Source organism: Cervus elaphus, chromosome 31 (assembly GCF_910594005.1).
Source record: "Cervus elaphus chromosome 31, mCerEla1.1, whole genome shotgun sequence".
In the NCBI taxonomy this organism is placed as follows: Eukaryota; Metazoa; Chordata; class Mammalia; order Artiodactyla; family Cervidae; genus Cervus; species Cervus elaphus.
Genome location: NC_057845.1, coordinates 3844735 through 3866494, shown reverse-complemented (window position 1 = coordinate 3866494; position 21760 = coordinate 3844735). Strand labels below are relative to the sequence as shown.

Genomic DNA, 21760 nt, shown 5'->3' with positions numbered 1-21760 from the left:
GAGGGTTTGTGTGTCTGTCCTTTCAGATTTTTTGGGTCGGACGGAGATCCGCGTGGCCGACATCAAGAAGGACCAGGGCTCCAAGGGTCCAGTTACGAAGTGTCTCCTGCTGCACGAAGTCCCCACGGGAGAGATCGTGGTCCGCTTGGACCTGCAGTTGTTTGATGAACCATAGGGAGCCCGCCAGGGCACGCTTGGCAGAGCTCAGCCCGAGGCAGCGGATGCTGCCTGCCTGGAAACAGCATGGCTTTTCGAGGACCAACGTTTGGTGTTCAGCCACAGGGCAACAGGGCAGAGAAGATAGGCCACTCCAAGCTTCTGGGACTGCTTCTTGACAATCCTTCCCCTAAATCATTTCCCATGTTAGGAAACAGGACTGTGTTTTCCTTTGTCCTCACTGCGGGGCTCATCGTGGCTTCTAGGGTCTTTGAAGTCCCATCGCCCCCCAGCTACCTTTGGTGGGGTGTCCGTCCCATCCCTGGGCCTGAGGCTTGAGTCTGGTTACTGTAAAATAGGTTCATAAATGCAACGTCTATATTTTTGGAGAACTCACGGGACCCTCCTGTTTCTTTCCTCCACCAGCCTCCAAGCAGGCCTTCCAGGATGCCTAGTCCTTGGTGTGTTTAGAAATGATCACGCTGATCATGTCATTGCTTCAGAATCTCATTTCCCCACTGGGACCTCATTGGAAATGCTGCCCTGGGTCTGATCACTTGGGGAGATGGTCTTCCGATCAGATGCTGGTCTAATCCGTGGGAGATCAGATGCTGGTCTAATCCATGGAAGATTCCAGCAGGCATGTTGTTAGGGTTTTTCCAGTCTCCTCCAGGTCTTTTTACTGGTAGCTGTCAATGAAAACTATCACTGGCTACTATCAGGTGGCATGATTCTGGTTTCCGGCACCCCTGGAAGACGGTTAAGGGAGGTTGTCTACCCAGTTATACTCTGCAGGACTAGGTCACTGTAGCTTCCCTGAAAGGCTACTTGATGATGTTATTGGGTCCCCATCTCCAGCCCTGCTGGACATTCCCTTTCTGCTTGGAGGTCCTGTGTTTCAGAACAAGAGTGGTTGCTGGTGACCAGCTCTGAGCCTCTTCCTGCCTGCTTGTCATGGGCAAGTTCTGCACGTGTCTTTGGTACATTCCTCCCAAAGGTGTCCCCAAGGTGTGCAAAGGAAAACTGACAATCCGTGGAGGAAATCTATTACTGTGGTGGGGGAGAGACATTAGGAGCAGGCAAGCCCCTCGGTTCCAGGGAAGCAGACCCAAGACTCCTTCCCAAAGCCCGCCGTACACAGCCAACCTCTCAGTAACGGAAGGACACACGGCGTGTTGCCAGAATCAGGAACATATGACCACGCGCCAAGTTCGGTTTGAGTTCTTTTTTATTTTTTAAACTGTTAGTGGAGTATAGTTGGTTTACTGCGGTGTCAGTTTCTGCTGTATAGCAAAGTCAATCGTCCGTGCATATTCACACGTCCCCTCTTCTCTGGATTTCCTTCCCACGTAGGTCACCGCGGAGCTCTGAATGGCGTTCCTTGTGGTGTACAGTAGGTTCTCATTAGGTACCCATGTATCCATGGTGGTGTATACATGTCAATCCCAGTCTCCCAGTCCCCCCGCACCCCGCCTCCCTCTCCCTGGGTGCCCACCCGTCTGTCCTCTGTGTCTTTATCACATCAGATCATCAATACCACTTTTCTAGATGCCGCATATATATGCTAATATATGATACCTGTTTTTCTCTCTCTGACTTACTTCACTCCATCTGACAGTCTCTGGGTTCATTCACATCTCTGCAAACGGCCACAGTTCCGTTCCTTTTTGTGGCTGAGTAATACCAGTTTGAGTTCTTTGAGTTTTTCTCCTTAAATGCCAGGAGATAGGCTGGTTGACTAGATAAGAACTTGATTTGCTCATGACAAGCATGGATCATATTTTGTTTGCATGTTAATGCTCCCATAATCCCAGTTTGTCGTTTTACCATGAAATGTTCATTGCATGTTCTCTCAGTCCTGGAATCTAGCTTTCCTGGGTGAGACGGTGTTCTCCTCAATTGCAGGTCCTTAGAATTTAATTAGGATTGTAGAATGCGTTCTAAAGACAGCATTGGCACTTTCCTGGTGGTTCCAGTGGTTAGGACTGTGCTTCCACTGCTGGGGCTGCAGGTTCCAGCCCGGGTTGGGAAACTAAGATCCTGCATACCATGTGGTGTGACCAAAAAAGAGGGGGAAAAAAAAGATAGTTAACTACCCACTTTGCTAGGAACTGAATATGTCATGTCATCCTTCAAGCAATTTTTAAAATGTGTGTCTCGGAAAGGGCAACAAAGTTTACATTTCATACTTCTAAGAAACACTTTATTATTTATTTATTAAAGATAGTGTAGACTTTTGTATCAAGAACAACAGACATAAGTATTTTTTGAAACAAGCAGATCTCCCTTTAGTTAGTAACTCTCAGCTGAAGACCTTAGAGACCAAGTTCAACTTCAAGCATGCATTCGTTTACCACTTTCCAGCAGCAAGCATGGTTCGGATACTTTAAGTTCATATGTATGTTTTGATGCTGTTAGGAAACTGTTTTAAATGATATCTATGAATAGACCTACCAGTCATGCTTTCCTATGTTATACCCAATACAGTTTGTTCAGTGTCTTTATGAAGGACACGTGATTATGATAGAAAAAGAAGGGTTACCTGTGTGTACGGAGTCGTATTGGGTCACCAATGCAATCCCTTTCTTTCTCCCTTTTCTTCATTGGCTTTCCTTGCGTGTGAATGTTGGGCATCACCATTCATGTAGGGTGGATGTGATGTGCTCAGTGACAAACGTCTTGTCACCTTTTTTGGTCCACCAGCTCACCCACCCATGCAGAGTCCCATTATTGGAATTAGTGTCACGTGAAGAAGCAATATGTGAGTCTTTTCTGCCAGGTGACTGAACTGAGCACCCTTGCGATGCTCCTCCAGGGCAGCGGTTCTGGATGAGTGCCCTGTACTCACCAGGGTGATTTGTAAGGTGACTGATCCTCCTTACAGACGAGATAGGTTGGCTGTCAGATCCAGCTGTCACTCAGGAACGTGGATGATGCATGGTCTCCAATTCTTTGAGACTAGTCCTTCGCGTCTACCTTTTTGGGTGGCCGGGGCTGTATTTCATAGAGATGAAATGTCCCTTTCCAATAACCTTCTGTGTCCTAGCTCTTTGCTTTCCACACACAGGGTTTCCCCTGGCCACTGCCTTCTGGCATTGACTCCAGCCCTCCAGACATCCCGAGTTTCCTCCTTCTCTGAGCCACCCTGACCTCGTCTAAGCCCAGCAAGGGAACTGCTCATGGAGCCATACCCCAAGGACAGGAGCCCTTGGGCTGGGCCTCCTTTGTCAACCAGCTCTCCCAGTCCCTCTGGGGCAGGGTCTTTCTGGCAGGCAGGTGGGAGGCATGTCTCCTGGAATCAGGGCACCTGTGACCCCCCCAGAGCCTGAGGATGTGGTTTATTCAGATCCAGGGCTGGCCTCACACACACACACACACACACACACACACACAGACATCTTTCTAGGCTGGGGTCTCCAGATGTGCTTGAGAGACTGGGGCCAGGCATCCTACATGTCCCTGACGTCTGATGGCAGAGGAGAGAGCTATGCTTCCAAGGAATGTTCATATTAAAAGGGGAATTATTTCTGCTCTTTGCGTTTGGAAGACTTGAAGCATGACTTAAGTCTAGGAAAGTAACTCATTTCAGCTGGTTAGTACTATTGAATTTAACAGGAAAAAAATCCACCTGAAAATGAGTAAATTACGACTTGCATCATCCTGTCTCTCCAGGAGTAGACTGGTGCAAGCATAAAGCCACTGACCACAGCAGAGCGGGGGCGTTCCAGAATCCAGTGGGGCTGGAGAACGAAGCAAAGGGAGTGAGTGCAGTGTTTCTGGTTTTATCTGGAAGGAGACTTGGGAGTCTATTTTAGAGTTTTGCCAATACTTTGAAAGTGAAATTGCTCAGTCGTGTCCGACTCTTTGTGACCCCACGGACTGTAGCCCACCAGGCTCCTCTGTCCATGGAATTTTCCAGGCAAGAATACTGGAGTGGGTAGCCATATTCTTCTCCAGGGGATCTTCCCGACCCAGGGATCGAACCTGGGTCTCCTGCATTGCAGGCACATTCTTTACCACTAGCACCGCCTGCCTGTACTTTGATGAGCAGAAAAAGACTCTCTTTACTCCAGATGGTTTTTTTCCTTAACTGGTTGGGCTCTTTTGGTTCACAGAAAGAATGTTTGTTTTGCGCATGTAACAGTTTGAAGAATTTCCATTGGGAACAGCAAGTAGATTTTCATTGTGTGTCAATTCATTGTATTTTCCCTTCTCTTGGGGCTGGAGACGAGTTTACAGTGAACACTAGCATGGAGAAACGGATGCCTGCATGCTTTCGAGGTGGCAGGGTCACTTCAGACTTGAGGTCAGTGTGAGCTTAGCGAGGGGTCTGCCCACTGCAGGTGCACTTGCTTTCCAAGTTCAGAGCCCCCTGCACGGGAAAGTGAGGCAGAGACAACAGAGAAGCCTGGATGTTCCTGGTCGGCTTCAGGGTTAGTTAGGGCTTCAGCTCTCAACCAGCAGAAGCATGGTTGGTGAATGGGACACACGGTGAGGCCTCAGATGCTGTGGTCTGAGTCACCCTAAAGAGCATTTGGTTAAACCAAAACTGTCCTCTTTTTGCACCCAGGGGCTTCTCTTGGCTGCAGGGAAGGGCTCAGGTCAGCTGCCAAGACTCAGCTGGCAGTGCCCGGAGCCACGTTTTTTTGGGGCCGCTTAGTATTGTGTCAGTATGGTTGGGATGTTTATTGCACTTGGAAAGCAGCCATTTCTTTGAGCCAGAGGAGAGGAACATTCTAGAACTTTCACTTCCTTACCCTGCCTTGTGTCAGATCCAGGAATAGCTTTGTAGGTCTCCAGGCTCAACTAAGGTACATAATCTGCTACCTTTGGGAGCCAAAATCTATTCCTTATAAGCCTGGAAAATTCATTCTGCAAGAAAGAGAGAAAACCTCTAACAGCACTCTATCTTAGGAGTATTAAAACCCAGATGCCAACGGCTGGCAAGTCTTACCCCTGGGCTGTGACCTCTTGGTAACACCGTCAGTAATGTTAATAGTACACTGTTCATTCAGGGAGTCCCCTTTCCTGGGTATGACCACCATCCAAAGGGCTGGGAGGTGGTGAGGAGGGGGTCTGCCTTTGTGGCTTTCACAGCCTCATTGTAGATCTAATTTTAAGTCATTTGAATAACACCCAGTGCTTGTAAAAACTCACCTCCACCTCCAAAAATTATTTCAGTGACATGCAGTTTCAATTAGTTCCTTCACTGAAAGGAACCTTCTTTAATCTGGCCTCGGGGAACCAGATAACACCCACATAATAATTTTTTTCAACACTATGTGTGGTTGTCAGATTTCAAGGTAAACTTGCCCCTAGTATATGTCAGGGTGTTTTGTGAGTCATTTTTTAAAAGGATTTTGTTCTACTTTCTATACCAGCCTATATTGTTAAAATCATCAGAAATGTGTGAATATTTTAGGATTCAAAGCCCACCAAATAAACCTGTTCATAAGTGGGCGTATGTGGTCAGCCTTGAAAAAAATCAAGCACTTCTCTCTCTGATATTTACTGAGAACTTACCCAGTAACCAGGGTTTCTTTTTATGCAGTGGAAAGAATGCATATTTTTCTTCTAGGAACTCTGGTTTTGTACTTTTTTCATTGAAAAAGAATAATATTCCTGTGCAGTTGTTTCTAAAGCTATGTTCCTTTGCATTTTCCCTCTCATACTCAAAGCCCTGATTTCCTCCTGTTTCTCAATCTAAACAGAATGGGGGCCTGGGGCAGAGAGGGTGATGCAGGAACCAGAGGCAGGGGGATGGCGGCTTTGCTGCGTCTGGTTGAGGAGCCAGCCCCTGCCGTTCCACCCACTGTCACCGCTAGGGGGCGCGCTCCCCCGTGTTAGAAAGTAGCCGGTCCCACTGGCGGCTCTCAGGGCGCTGGCTCCACCTACTGCAGCTACGGGGGCATTGCTCTTGTGCAAATCAAGGAACTTGTTGGGTCTGAGGAGGATGGTGGGGGAGGGAACTTAGCGGCGAGCCTGGGATTCGAATCCAACACTCCTGCGGTACCTGGTGACACCTTGCCTTTCTCTGCTGCTGTGTCTGGGGTCATAGGGGGTCCTCAGCCTTCTTTCTTTTTCTGCATCTGCTTTGGTGAAGGCCCCTTTGAGATCAGCCCTGCAGGGGCCTCAGGGGTTAAGTTGGAGGTGTTTCCCCTGCTGCTGGGCCGGCCCAGGGAGGAGGCACCCTGTGCCCAACAAGGGGTTGGAGAAGTCAGGCTCCCTCTGCTTAGACTGGATCACAGAGTTTCTAGGTGGAGACTATGACGTCTGGGATTTCAGATGTCAAGGAGCTGAGGGGGGCAATGCAGATCATTGCATGGTGTGTGTGTGTGCGTGCGCGCGCACGCGCGTGCATGTGCGTGTGTCTGTGTGTGTGCTTGTGCGTGCACCAGGGGGAGCGAGTGGATATGTGAACAGGTGGGTCTGACTCTTCCTGCAGTCAAGGTCAGGACCTGCTACATAATTCGTGGGCTGAGTGCAGAATGAAACGGTGAGGCCCCTTGTTCAGAATTGTGAAGAATTTCAAGGTGATGACAGCAGAGAATGAAACCAGGAGCGGGCCCTTCTGAGCACAGGGTGCCCTGTGACTGCACAGATCAGACGCCCATGAAGCCGGCCCTGGTCACACTGTCTTTTCAGTTGGTTTCTGAAGCAGGTGGGGCTTCATCTTCTGCTTCTTACTCTGCAAAGTCTCCCTGGCAGGTTGTGGAGAACTGGGCTGGTAACACTTTTCAAAATATCTGCTTATAAAAGCACAAATGATCTGGATCAGTCAGAGGCTGTAGGACTCAAGCCCCAAGTTGACAGATGCACCTGGTCTCTGGGCTCCCAATCCAGGGCAGGCCAGGGCTGCCGAGAGGCCTCCAAGTCTTTACCATTTAACCCACTGATTGGAAATAAAACCCTTCCTTTTAGTTGTTAGTTGTCCACTGGGGGCTTTTCTCCTCTTTGCTGGTGGGTCAGACAGGCTGCTCTGGCCTCTGCCTTCCAAGTGACCATCTGAGTGATGGCAACGAGAAGCAGGCAGCTGGTGGGGTGGGTGGTGCCCAGTGTCCCTTCCACGGGGCTGGACGCTGTTCTTCCATCTCCTCTTCCTGGAGAGAGTGAAGCCTGCCCAGGCTGGGCGCTTGGTACACAGGTGTCTGGAGGCACCTGCTTCTGAGATGCAGCGACTTCCCAGTTGGGCTGTCTGCCATAGGACCCCACCTATGAGTGGGCTGTTGGGAGCAGAGACCCCACTGTGTGCGTAGCCTCGGGTTCCAGGAGACCACATCCCAGGGAGGCAGCTGACACGGGAGTCTCCCCTCTGGCTGTATGCTTGTTCTTACTTTCTTTCACTAGCACTTTCTAGCGCTCAGCAGGACACTCCAAAACCTTTGCTTGACCTTTGCAGATCAGTTTCACGTCTACCTACACAGAGCAATAATCCTGTCTATGTTTCCCGATTCTGTCTGGGATTATAAAGTTTGCTAAGTAAAAATACTGACAGAAAGTTGAATAGAGATATCAAATTCATCTTGCATGGGTTTGATTGTGTCATTTTGAATGAAATAACAAATTCTAGCTTTGTTTCTACTTGTATTGCAATCGTCCAGACTACTGAAAGTTCAGAAAGTGTTTTCTAGAGGCGTTTAATTAATATTGTGTCAGTGTTAGTTTTCACGAGTGAACGTTTTGTTGTACATTTTACAAATCAACATCCTTAAAATGTCTGGTAAATATTCACTATTGGACAGTAGATATTCTAGCAAGATCTTTGGTAATGATATTTATTTTAACACATGCATTTAAAACGTACATTGCCAATAGCCCAAGTGTCTTTAAACTGTAAAACCAACTTCAGATCTTCTTTGCTGAAGCCCAAGCAGGCTGAGATCTGTACCCTTTGGGCCCTTTCTTCTACTCTTTCATAGTCCTACCTAGATAGAGAAGTTGGCGATTTCATAATTCATGTCCTGTTGCCTTAGCTACATCAGCGTATACCTTCACATCTATAGGTGGTCAGCATATGTGTAAATACATGTATACAGATGAGAGTCTGCAACAGAATGTCCTATGTATGATAAGCAGTCCTCAGCTCCTGGTTTTCTGCATTTTATATAGTTTCCAGCTAAGAAGAATGCAGAATTCCACTACATAAAGTGAAAAAGTTATGCTCTTTCAATGGTTTGTCCAGAAATCTCTGCTGTAAGTTTATGGGAATGTCTATGACTCAATGTACATATGGTGTGTAAGAGGTTATGCTGTTAAGTGTTGCATAAACTAACGCAGATTCTGTAGTTATAAATAATTAACTTGTTATTGTAAAATGTGATTTGTCATTGAGAGATTATTTTTCTGTATGTATATGAGAGTATTTTAGGAATCTAATTTAAGTGCATAAAACTATAGAAAAAAGTAAAAAAAACCTATTCCAAGAGTAGAGAGTGCTTAATCAGATTACTTGGGTTCAACCCAACTAAATTTCATATATTAAAAAGAAAACCTGAGTTGCATATGTTAGAAATTCAAAGAAGTCATTTTGGAGGGGCATAGAAAATGTGAAGTTGAATGCAACAGGTGGTGTTATGATAAGATGATTAGTGTCCTCTAGCCATGACCTTGGTTGAGACCCCTGTGTTTCATTAAACAGGTAACATGTTCGGGAAGGTGCTTTTGTCAGGAGGGATAGGGGGCTTGAGAGTCTGGTTCCCATCAGATCAGAGTTATGTGCTCTGGAAGCTTCCATGGGTTCTAGAGGATGGGCCAGGAATCTTGGGTGGAGCCAACCGTCCTTCTAGAAAGTTCCGAACGTCCTGACTTCCGGGTCACCCTTTGCAGTTCTCTTTCTGAATAGATTCAATGCATCCCTTTGGTGTTTGCATTGTACTTTCCTGGAGGCATCCTCACTGTCCCCACCGTAGCTTTCCACTGTGGGATGAAGGATGAAGTTTGGGGCTTTCTGGGTTAAGCTGTTCCCGGCACACAGGACAGCCAGCACAGAGCAGCCTTCTAGCTGCTCGTGTCCATGATGGAGACCTCAAGGCAAGAGGCCTTCCTCTTTTCCCAGTCCAAGAAAAGGGTCAGAGGTCCAGGCTGCTTCTCGGGCACAGACTTCTTATCCTTTGCCACCGGAAATGTCCCCACAGGCCACCTAGGGATGGATACAATGCAGAATCCTATGAAAGTCAAGATGCAAACCCCCAAGAGGTGCATTTAGAGGTCCTTTCAGGAGGAGGCAATCCTGTGAGGTCAGCCTCCCTCATCAGGCTGGGAACAACGGAGCGCTGAAAACGGCCAAGTTCCCGGTGAGTCGCGGGTGTTGCATACAGAGCGCTGTGTGTGGGATGTTGAGGGCCCTGGCTCGAAAGGACATATGGGGAATGTGTGCCTTAGGTTTTCAACATTTCTTTCAATGAGCTGTATGCTTCCCAATGCTGTCAACCAACAGTCCAAGTCCTTTTTTGATACACCTGAAATTGGCAAATGCTGGCGTTCAAGTGACCTCCTGGAATTCAGGGTTCAGGGGGCGCAGGGAGCTGTGATTTCTGGGAGCTTCCTGGAAGCTGTTCTCATAGGAGTGATCTGAAAATCACCTTGAGGAACTGTGTGGGTGGATGTGAGTGACTTCATTTCCAAACATGGAGCTGTTTAGGGACCTCTTTGTCCAAGGTGGCCTGGGAAGGCCATCTAAAGCTAGCCAGCAGAAGTGGATAAGCTCCCATCGACCCACCCAGAGTAAGTCCTGACCTCCTTCCTTGGCACCAAGTCCTCGTGACTGGTGTAGCAAGAGGGCTGTAAGTGGAGATGAGTCAGCCAGTCAACCACCCCTTGGGTCCTGCTTGTTCCAAAAAAGTCTGGGGTCAAGAAAAGCCAGAGAACGTGGGGTCCTGCTCAGCAGTGACCACTTGCAAGCCATTCCAGTTAGCCTTCACCTATTTAGAAAAGAATGTATCGGTCCTGACATGAGTCCCTTGTGTTTCCAGCGGCAGATGGGTCACAGTGCTGGGGGCATGTCGCCTCCCTCACAGCCCTGCCCGGGGGGTGGGATAAGCCACCCCGCCTCCCCAATGGACACCCTGTTGACTGTAATATACTTCTGTTGCCAAATAACGGTACTGTTTAATCTCCCATCAAAGGGAGACTATATTGTTTGGTGTGTAATGTCAATGGAGTTCCAAAAATTACTAGACACTATTATAAATTGTAGAATTCTGTATTTGTCTAAGGTTTGATGAAGCAGGGCCAAGACATTAGGTTTCTTTTCTGTTTAAAAGAAGCTGAGATTAGGTTTGCTCTCTGAGCATTCCTTTGGCACCTTATTATGTAAGAAATGTTAAATTTGACTGATCAAGATTATGGTAACTGAGTTTTGTTTTCTTTAAACCAGTAGCAACATCAATACAGATGGCTATTTCTGTGTATCTGGAATCTAAAAAGAACAATCTCTTCCAAACAATTCTTTGGTCATTTTGACCTGTATGGTTTAAATTCACATAGTTCATGAATAAAAGAAGAAAAACCAACCTTGTTACAATGGATTGCTTTGGGTTCTTTCTGCCCCACTTCCTTTCTGAGCAGACTGTTTTGCTGTTTAGTCGCTAAGTCATGTCCAATTCTTTGTGACCCCATGGACTGTGGCTCGCCAGGCTCCTTTGTCCATGGGATTCTCCAGGCAAGAATGGAGTGGGTTGCCATTTCCTTCTCCACTATACAGCCCTATCTGTCATCTATCTGTTTTTGAACATCTTGATTTTTAAGAACTGCATAGTATCCCATTGCTTGAATATATTCCAGTTTACCCTGATTTTTAAAATAATCCTGAATGGTTATGTGTTGAGGCTGCTTTAAAATTTTTATCTAGATAAAAAATAGTGCCATGAAGACTATCACTGTACACAGATCTCTGGGTTCATCTCTGATGACCACACAAGGCAGTGTTTGAAGCGTTTCATTACTTCCCTCCCCCATTTCTATCTGCTTAATCAACAAGGAGGTTGTTGAGTTGGATTCTGGATTGGGCAGTATTACCGGCAAAGATATTTCATCAGCTGTTACGTCTTCAAAGCTGGTGGTTTGCCTCGGGTATGCGGTGTGCGACGCCCATCAGGAGGCAAGCCGGAAGGAAGGCAGATGGTCTTGGGGAGCCAGGAGTGCTGGTTGTGTTACAGGCGCAGCTGCTGAGCCTTTAGAGACCACCCTCCCGTGGAGTCAGTGGGAGGTTTCTTCTCCCTCTTGTTAACAGCCGAGAGGTCCGAGGTCTGGCCTGGCAGGGCCTTGAAATCATTTGACTTTACCTTGAAGTAAAGAGGTAAAAGCTTCACTTTCCACTGTGTCCACATCTAGCGAGAGGGAAAGGAAACTGCAAGCCCAGTCCTTGTGAGGCTAGTTGGGAAGGGACACTTTTCCTCTCTTTTCATCTGCAGGCAGATTCTTTCCTGTCTGAGCCACCTGAAGCTTAAATAAGATATAACATGAAGCAGTCTTGGAAACTGCAGAGCAGCCTTCAGTTCGGGGGTGTTAGATCAAAATTAAGGGCATTTCACTGGCGAGCTTTTCCTGGAGGACTGATCGAGTCAGTCACCCTAATGGTCCATTAGAAACCGGGATTTCTGAACAGGTCCTTGAAGATGGGATTCTAGATGGACTTGGTCAAGTGCCCACTTCCTGTCAGGTGCTGTGTGAAGCCAGTCAGTCAATCCCCGGGTAAGATGGCCCAGAGAAGTCAAGAAGCTGTCAGAGCAGTAACCCAACATCATTCACTGACATCTTCACATCCGGGACACCCAGTACTGAGCTCGTCATAACCTCGCTTCACTCTTGGAGCGGCTACTCAGCAAGTGGACGTTATAGCCTCTTCCATGTACGGGGGTGGAAGCTGACCCTCGAGAGCAGAGGCTTCAGGGGTTCCAACAGCAGAGGCCTGCATGTGCACCCCCCAAAGGCTCCAAGACGCGTCCTTAACCCTCACTCCTGCTGCTTCAGGGAGCAGCAGTCTAGTCCGGGGACGCACTGCGGGTGGCGTGTCATACCCCCTTATGGAACCTCCTGCTGAATGGTTCTGTAGGGTGCCTGCTACTCCTGGCGAGGTCACTTTCAGTCTGGGAGAGGGTTACTATCCAAGCGAAGAAACACGTTATTGTGGCCACAAGCCTTCTAGTGTTGTCAGGATGCCCTAATGACCTGACGTGCAGTGGCTGAGTGTGCACCAGGTTCTCTTGATTCAGTGTCTGCTGGTGATTTCAGGGTGACTGTTCACTCTCAGAGAAGCACGAAGGTTGCTTTGTGCTTGGCTCCCCAGCCTGGCTGGAAAGGCCTTAATGGGCAGAACCAATCAGATGGTCAAGAATCCGCCCGCAACACCGGAGACCTGGGTTCAATCCCTGGGTGGGGAAGATCCCCTGGAGGAGGAAATGGCGACCCACTCTGGGATTCTTGCCTGGAGAACTGCATGGACAAAGGAGCCTGGTGGACTACAGTCCACAGGGTCACAAAGAGTCGGACATGACTGAGCGACACACACACCAACAGGCAGAAGCTCAACCAAAGAACAGTGCGTTCTAACCACGACTGTACCTCCCACCGGAACTGGCGCTCCCAAGAGGGGAAAACTCCTGCCTCTATCCTGAGCTGGCTTTCCCGGCCAGCCTTGGTTCAGAGGACCCTCCAGGGGCTGTGGCGCCTGGCGAGCTGAGACCTGCCGCCGCTGGACCTCTGCCCCAGTGAGAGCAGTCACTGCTTTTAATTAGATTCTCTTGATTCCAGAAGAGCGATGTTTTTGGCCAGAATCTCTCTGGAAGCTTTTATAGATATCACTACCTCTAAACTTAGAATTACACGGAAAGTGGAGAGCAGGATGGTTCACTTTCGGCTCAAGTCAGAATGCACAGGCTGGACACACGGACCTGTCAGAATACTCGGGTGAGCACAAACTGGCTCTGTGTGGAGGGCGCTAGACAGCCGGGAACGTGGCTGACACAGGGCCTTGGGGGCACGGCCGAGGGGGTCGGCCCACGTGCTGCAGAGGCTGCGAGAAGCGTGAAGCAGCAGAGCAGGGGCCGGCGTGTGACCAGCGTGGGCTGAGGCCACTTCCAGCTCTGACTCGAGATGAAGCCAACAGCTGAAAAACTCAAGACATGACGACCTTAACTTCACCTGCAGGCTCAGCCCCTGCCCAGGCTCTGGACTCAAGAGACAAAGGAATGAGGTAAGATATGTGAAGTACTTAACAGTGCCTGCTATGAAGGCCATTTTTTCCTAAGGGATATATAAGCTTCCAATTTCTAAGAATAATCGACAAAAACTACATTTCAGAGGGCATTTTAACCTTTAAGGGGATCCTGAGAGAAAGATATAAAAAATAAGGCTCCCTGTATTTCCACTTTAAAAGACAATAAACATAGTATATCCTGCTCAGGAAGCATTTTATTGTTGCTCCAAGTTTAAGAATTCTCACTTAGAAAATCAACACTTTTACAGAATCTCCCGCATTGCTCTGCTCAGCTTCTGAATCTTTGTTTTTGCAGACATATCAACGTATTTTTCTCCAATACGGACAATCATTCCACCCATGATTGACGGATCAATCTAGGAAAGAAAATAGCTTGGAAATGTGAAAATACTGACATTTCATTAATGAAAAAGCAAGATAAAAAAAAGTGCTCTGAAAAGTCTATGTGCTATGGAATTGTAACATGTAATAATTACATCTGGAAAAAGAAGTCAAATTGTGAATGGACTCAGTAATCATCTATGTTGAAAATAAACAAAAAGGTTCTACTATAGGCAAAGTTTTACATAATCAGATCTCACTTTCCACTTTCTATAGCCATTTTAAGTGCCAAACAACTTGAGGAAATGTACTGTACACAATTAAAAACCTACCTTAACTTCCAATTTCAAAACCTGGCCTTTACTTAGGAAGCTCTTCAGGACCGTCTTCAATTCAGTAAGAGTGGCTTCATCTAAAGGCTAAAAAGGGACAAAACATCCTTAAATTCAGATAAAGTAAAACAAAAGTTACTACAGTAGGAGGAGAGAAAAATCTCCCTCCGGGAACATTTCACCGAGACAGGCCGTGTGAACTCCTGTGTTCAGTTATCTGGGACCCATTCTGGACTCGCACCCCAGGAGTCACCCATCAATGCTGGTCGCAGGGCCTGCGAAGGCCTGCCTCACAAGAGCACCATCGGTTATGCTCTTTTGGAGAGTTAGAATCTCTTAAGCACTAGAAACACTCATCTAGGTAAGGTCAGCTGCTGCATACCCCAAGTAGCTCAACCATGCTCGGTAGATAACTAAGCCCCATAGACTGTTCTCCTACAATGCACTACAGTGCAAACAGAATACAATGGAAATAAATGTATTCCACTGTACATTGGACAACAATGAAAATAACTCCAGGGAGGTAGCGCCACGTAAGGAATATGGACTACTGGGAGACAGGACTGTGGTTCAAATTCCAGCTCCACCTCCTGCGACCTCCAGCAAGCAACTTACTTTCCCTGGGCTTCGCTTTCCTCATTAGTAAAATGAGGGTAACCACACTTCTGCTTCACGCAGACCTTTGATATTAAGTAAAATAATTATATTGTGTTTCAATAAATGGTGACTATTATTATACTCTACTTCAGCAAGTCCATAAGACCAATAGGGCCCATTCGCCTTATACTCTCTGCTTCATCACCACAAAAGATTAACAGATTACATTTCAGTAAACTACTTAGCATGATGTTTAAAAAATAATTCAAACCTGTACTGGACTATAAACCAGTACTTCCTGACACATTTTAACCTAACCTACAGTCTTTACGAACAACCGCTGATGAGGGAAGCACCAGGGAGACATTTGCTGGGCCCTGCAAAGCAGAGATTCACAGAAGTGAAGTGAACTTGCTCAGTTGTGTCCGACTCTTCGTGACCCCAGGGACTGTAGCCTACCAGGCTCCTCTGTCCATGGGATTTTCCAGGCAAGAGTACTGGGGTGGGGTGCCATGTTCACAGAAGCTGGTATAAATGAAGAGACCTCCCAACTGACAAGTCAGTTCAGTTCAGTTGCTCAGCTGTGTCCGACGCTTTGCGACCCCATGGACTGCAGCATGCCAGGCTCCCCCCGATTTCTTGATTTTAGCTTTTTTCTTTTTGTTCTACAAAATGGAAAGTCAAGACAAATGCAGTGGCAACAACTCATTACTTACAGATGCAGTGGTAACTGTGCATGGTACTTCTCCACGGTGGACACTCATCATGGTAGAAAATGCGGAAATTACCGCAGGGGTATTATTCAAACGACCATTTTCAGCAAGCAAATCTGGGAAAGTGAACATTTTTCACTTAAATCATATTCATGAAGCAGTATATTCACCTCAAATGCAAACTCATGTGGCCTTAAAATACTATATTCAATGTCACTTAAGAATGTGGATGGAGAAGCTGCAACCTGTTATCTAAAAAGAATGTTCAGTTTTTTAAAAAAAGACGGCACCAACAAGGACTTAAATTTTTAAAGGTGTGTGTGTTAAACGAATCTGCAATAGATTTCTTTATCACAGCTTGAAATCTGATTTTCAGGTTTATGCCACCACAAATCCCCAAATTAACACACTATCTTATATTCACTACACATTTTCTTTGGATTCTGAGTGATCAAGGGATTTGAAAAACAATTCAAATGTACAAAAGCATGCAAATATCTTTAAGGACAGAGACACAGCCACTGGCTATAAACCACTTTCTTGGTAGGAATCCCACTGGCCTCCTCCAAGGGATGAAACTATGCATTGAGACATTCCTGAATCTTAATATCCTTCAGACAGTGCTCCTCAAACTGTATGTGCAAGCATGAGTGAAGATGCAGATTCTAATTTAGCAGGTTGGGGTAAGGCTGAGATTCTACACTGCCAAAGGCTGGTGTTCCTGGTGTTCCTGGTCCAGGGATCACAGTTTCAAGAGCAGAATTTTCAGAGACTTCAATAAAAGAGCTAATACTTACTGATCAGGTTGGACGTGAGAGGAGAGAACTTCTCTTTTGCCGTCATGTCATTTAGGCTTTTCACTTTAACAGAACGCTTTATATAGGGATTCATAAGAGAAGCAGCCATTTTGGGTTCCTTCAAAATTTGCTAAAAGGACCAAAAAGATAATTTCTTAGACTCTTTAGAACATAAATGATCCCAGCTGCTGTACACACACTTTCTGATGAATCATGTATTTCACGAATAAAATTAGAAATGTTATGTCAAATAAATTTTTGCCTTTAGGAATGCACCACACACAGATGATTTTACACAGGATACAGTGTTTTGTGAAAATATTTAAGACCATTCTAATGAAGTTTATTTTTGCTTTTCAGGAGAGATTATTTTTAAAAAACTAAGCAGCCATGAGACTCAATCTGTGGCATATTGTGATGTATCTACTATGGGTATTACTCTGGTTTTTCCCCTGCTAAGAGGATGCCAGTGATGCTCACACACAACGCAGACCTAACTAGATGCACTGAGCGCGGGTCTCAGCCGTTCCCTCGGAGGGGCCCCTCCCTCTAAGGCTGATCCAGCCGTTCAGAGCTCGGGAAAACCAACCCAGTGCTGGGTGGGAACTCTGGTGCTTCTAAGGGCAGTTGGGCCTGGGAGGAAAACGGCCAAAAAAATCAGAGTGCCACGACCACAAGAGAGACGACTCTGTCTCTACAACCACAAGAGAGACAACTCTGTCTCCGTCACACTACATCACAAACGTCAGGTCGGTGACAATGGGCTGCTTCTAGCACTCTGTTCCCCTCAGCGTCAGGCCAGAGCTCCAGCAAACCAACTGCGGTTTCCATGTGGGCATCTCTTGGTCACACACCTCCACTAACCTTTCCATCAACCCCTCTCCTGGGCTCCTGGACAATCTCTGCCTCTGATCCTAGCTACGTGCCTACATTGCTGTCTAGTGTTAAAACTTCAACTCGAGTGACCCCCCCAAAACCAAGGTTTTCCCATACAAACTGCTGGCTTATACAAACGACAAGCATTCTGGAGTTGGAGCTACCCCGGTTTCACGTCTCTAACTGCTTCTACTGCATCATCCACGACTGTCAGCGACACTGCGGCAGCATCACGTTTTCCTCTTGGTGCCGAAAAACGGCCGGTTTCGTAAAGAGTCTTAAGGTTGCCTCCTTTGTATGTCTCCACAGCATAACAGACTTCAGTTTTAATTAAACCCCATTCTAAGGCCCACAGGCCAGGCACTGTCTCGCCTGTGAACATGGGTTTACGACGGGTGTGTGCAACAGGAGAGGGCGGGAACCATCGCCCCCCAAAGCCTGCGCGACCCTGATGGCTCCAGCCACACCAGCCCACAAGTGTCTCCCAGTAAGGCTGCTGGGTCTGTGAGGATCCTAACAGCTGATGCAACCAACGAAGATCAAGCACACTGGATAACTGGACAGAGAGGGGGATACAGAGCTAGAGTTATTGTCCATTAGGATGAAAGCTCCCACAAAAGCTCAAAATGAAAAAATCCACAAAACGCTTAAGTATGGTTCTATACAGCTAGTCTGTGAAGGTTTTCCTCCTTCTAAGATTAAAAACGCACAAACAAACAAAAACAAACTTGACGTGGTGACTAGAAAGTAAAAGAAGAAGGGGAAGCAACAAAACCTGGAGCAACTGGTTAACGACAGACCACGTGGAAACTGCAGTGGCGATTCTCCTCTTTATGCCACACTGCAGGCTTGTTAATTCAGTTCATGTACTTTTCATGTTTAAAAAAAAAAAAAAATCATAAATCCATGGCTGATTCATGTCAATGTATGACAAAAGCCACTACAATATTATAAAGTAATTAGCCTCCAACTAATAAAAATAAATGAAAAAAAAAATAGAAAAAAAAAAATCCACTTCCCCTGCAGTCTCCCGGTCGTCCTTGTCACTCTCCACTATCGTCCTGCAGCTCCGGGACCTTCACTAATGTGCTATCCCGGGGGCTCTGCTCACCTTCCCTCACATCTTGGGAATAAAATAACAACTGACACTGAGGAAGACTTCAAAGGGAAAATAAATTCCCAGTAAAACATGATCATAATATATCCTGAAGCCTATTTTGGAAATACTGAGAAATACAAGCATAAATTCTCAAGGTAATTTTTAACCCTCCCTTGAAATGGCAGCTGTTTCTTAAATTTAGATTTTCTATTTCTTCTCTTGAGCCCCAAATCTTGGTTCCTAACATTAATATTCTTACATGTACCTATTATAAATAGGTTGAGAACAATTTTACCCAGTACTATCACTATCAACATGATTATAGGAAATATGTTTTCTTCTTTTCCTTTTTTTGCAATTCTTTTTCTCTTAGGATATACTTCATTAAGGATGCACAGTCAAAGATATAAGGAAAAAATACACAATGAGAACTTAACAAGTAATGAACAGGAAAGCTACTTACTCCTACTCTCAACAATTCCTTTTCTACTTGCTCCAGTTTATTCTGTTTAGATGCAGCAGAATAAAGAGCTGTGGCATAGCGACCTTCGATGCCATATATCTGAACAGGTGGCTTTAAGAAAAAAATGGTGGAGTAGGGGAAGAGAAAAGGAAAATCAGTTAAGACAATATCATGGTATCAAGAGCAGAAATATTTATAATTTTAAAATTATTATAAAATGCTACCCTGAATGACAATTCTCAAACAAATAAGGGATGTTTCCTTGGCCATGTCACTCCATCTATGAGCTTTCCATTCCTCTTCTTAAAACGAGGGGCTTAGAAAACACGGTGTCTAAAGTCCCTTTCCATTCTACAGATAATTCAACTGTGCTAACTTTGAGATAAACTTACGATTTCTTTGAATTCAGTAACTCCTTAGTTCCAAGTTTAGGAGGTGTTAAACACTGATGGAAGGCAGTTTTGAATATGTTAAAGCCAGAAAAACAGATGTTTATGAAACATATACAAGCATAATTTTATATATTTCATAGCAATACTGCAAATTTACAGTAGATACTTTTAAACCACATTATCGTCAATGTATGACTACATATGCTTAGTGGTACTGTGTGATTGTACTGGAAAAGCTTAGGTTTTTAATGAGCAAGATTTAGTTTTTGTCCAATTCAAAGACTTAAGCTGAATAAGCCCTCCTCTTTTGTAAAATGGGAAGACCGGCTACCGCCTATCACTGTTACGGTGTTTTAAGAAACTCTCCCAACTTAAAGGCTTTTTCGTGGGTCTGTTCCATGGCAGGCATTCAACACTATTCTGTTCCCTAGCCCCCCAACTCCCCAGCATATCTGGGGAACCACAAATAATGCAGAAAGATTTAAGTGTTAACTGTACAAAATCCATGCCTAAGTGTATTGTTGTCTGAAACCACATACATTTATTTGCTTTACAATTACAGAAAAATAAGCTGACTTACCCTCACAAGCTTGGCAAACGGCCTGACCACAGATGTACTGAAGCATCGCACCTTTAACACAAAATGAGAAAGACTGAATGAGATTACTGATAGCAAAAAATAGTAAATGATTCACTTCTTATGTTTCCTTATATCATCACATAGATTATATGAGGCTGAGCTGCTCTTCATCACCTAGGAGTAAATTTCCCCACTGGAGTCATTCCAGGCTGCGTGGGAAAACTGCCTTCCCACCATGAGGCGAGCACACGAGCATGGGAGAGGAAACACTAAATCTGAGAAAATGTTTAGTTGCTCAGTTGTGTGTGACTCTTCTGCGACCCCAGGGACTGTAGCCCACTAGATTGCTCTGTCCCTGGGATATCCCCCCTGCCTTCGAGAATACTGGTAGCCATTCCCTTTTCCAGGGGATCTTCCCCACCCAGAGATGCAACCCATGTCTCCTGCATTGGCAGGTGGGTTCTTTACCACTGAGCAACAGGGCAAGCCCAAGTTTCAGGAAGCAAGTCTTAAAAAAAAGAAAATTGACAACATTTTCAGCATTTATGTTACCACCGTGGAGCATGATTCCAATAAGTGGGATGATTCCAGGCATTATCTGCGAGAGAGGTACCTTAAGATTCCAAAAGCTATCTGAAGATAAAGATGAATTCTCTGGCTACCCCAGCAGTCTTATGTGAGAACAGGCCCCAGTATCTTGCCTACCAAGATACTAACCTTGATATTGTTGAAATGGTGTCTAGTCTATCAAGGGTTGGAATCCAGAGTTTAAAAAGTACCCGCAAGGGTATAGGTCACCTTCAAATAATTCCAGAGTGCACTATATGGCTGAGAGGATTAAAAGACTTTATATAACACTTACGGAAAACTTACGGAAGCTGCAAGGTATTATGATACATACAAAGCGTCGTATAACATAAAGAGCACAAGTTTTCCTGTGACTCTGTGGGTTCGAATCTCAGTTCTACCCCTTGCTCAGTCAAAAACGAGTCATTTAAACTTTCCAGTCTCATTTTCTTAATAAAAATGTGAAACATGTTTTGCAAACATTCTTTAGTATTACACTTGACCCAGAAATACTAGTAGTAGCTTAATCACAACGCAAAGATAGACCCCCCCGCTTCTCCTGGGTCTCTCAACCAGCTGCTTCCGGGGGCTGGGCTCGGAGGACGCCAAGGTCAGAAACGAGCGCCCAGCGTCCACTGTGTCCCGCGCGCATCCCGGGGAAAGGGGGATGGGGGGAAAAGAGGGCCGCCCCGCGTCGCCCCCTCTCCCGGCCGCACGACCTTCAACGGCCGCTACGCTCCCCAGGTGTGGCCTGGAACTGTGGGACTTGGGGGTCCAGTGCTGGTCACTCCAGGAGGGCTCTTCCCGCTGGCTTTCAGGACCTCCGTCCTCTCACCTGCTGGGACAGCCCGGACACTGCTGGCGCAGCCATCTTCTCCTGGCGGCTGTAGGTCAAACCCAAGTCGGCGAGAGAGACCGAGAGCGCAGGCGTGCGTCAGCGTAGCCGCTCGGCCTGCTGGGAAATGTAGGCGTACGTCGTCAGGCCGCACGCGCGGGTTCCCTCAGGCTGGGAGTTGTAGTCCTCAGAAGCGAGTGGGCCTCAGAGCTGGTGGGGGTGGGGGCTAGAAGGCTCGGATAGCACCTGGAAATTAGATTGTTGAGTTACTTAGTGGCCCTTAGTGTAGAATAGAGTTATTGCACCTAGTTTTAAGTTTCCATTTAGATAAGTAGGGTGGCATTTGTTCTATTTCACATTCATCACTAGCATATTTATTCTTTCTTCCTAACACGCCAAAGTGTGTATCAAGCGCAGGTCCTTGCACTCTTTGGGCACATGCTGTATATGCAGCTTTGCAGCTCCAGCGGCGGACCCTACACGCCTAGTACTTGGACCGTGACTGCTCCTGCAGACCGCGATCCCCTGTCCACCCCATCTTTTCTGAGTACAGCATTGACTCCCTTGGTTTGTGCGGACGCGTGAGGTTCTGGTGATTAAATACTTCCTTCTGGGTAGGGCAGAATAATTAGCTGAGAAGCAGACCTAAAAATAGAACTGGTGTTTGAGTAAAGTGTGACATTGAAACTGAGAACCCAACACTAGCTTTAGCTAGTTTCTCTGCATTCATAAAAATAACCTATTTTCAATCAATTTTCCCCATAAAAAGAACACTAATTTTTAAAATTTATTTTTAAAATTAATTAATTTATTTTA

The 21760-nt window shown here is 46.1% G+C and overlaps 2 protein-coding genes across 6 annotated transcripts in view; one reads left to right on the top strand and one right to left on the bottom strand.

The window, feature by feature from the left end:
• The window catches only part of ITSN1 (intersectin 1), a 251132-nt gene extending 240774 nt beyond the window's left edge, over positions 1 to 10358 (top strand). For all 5 annotated transcript variants that reach the window (XM_043892810.1, XM_043892808.1, XM_043892809.1 and 2 more), the window contains one exon: positions 27 to 10358. In XM_043892810.1, the coding sequence (XP_043748745.1) occupies positions 27 to 175 (149 nt within the window). In that variant the 3' untranslated portion in view covers positions 176 to 10358. The remainder of the gene's footprint in view (positions 1 to 26) is intronic.
• A 3190-nt stretch (positions 10359 to 13548) lies between these two features.
• Positions 13549 to 21058, bottom strand: ATP5PO (ATP synthase peripheral stalk subunit OSCP). Its single transcript, XM_043892831.1, has 7 exons — positions 20945 to 21058; positions 19543 to 19593; positions 18571 to 18681; positions 16133 to 16262; positions 15339 to 15451; positions 14026 to 14112; positions 13549 to 13728 (listed from the first exon to the last, which is right to left on the bottom strand). Exons 1-7 carry the CDS (start codon positions 20978 to 20980, stop codon positions 13615 to 13617), a joined length of 642 nt encoding a protein of 213 aa, XP_043748766.1. The 5' UTR covers positions 20981 to 21058; the 3' UTR covers positions 13549 to 13614.
• Positions 21059 to 21760: the final 702 nt, after the last annotated feature.

What these genes read in the sequence shown, in the direction of transcription:
- ATP5PO (XM_043892831.1), bottom strand. Translation starts at nt 20,980, where the DNA reads ATGGCTGCGCCAGCAGTGTCCGGGCTGTCCCAGCAG. An exon ending in TCTCACGTCCAACCTGATCA is followed by an intron (nt 15,452 to 16,132) that starts GTAAGTATTAGC and finishes TCACTTTCCCAG; the next exon opens with ATTTGCTTGCTGAAAATGGT. An exon ending in GCACAGTTACCACTGCATCT is followed by an intron (nt 14,113 to 15,338) that starts GTAAGTAATGAG and finishes GTCCCTTTTTAG; the next exon opens with CCTTTAGATGAAGCCACTCT.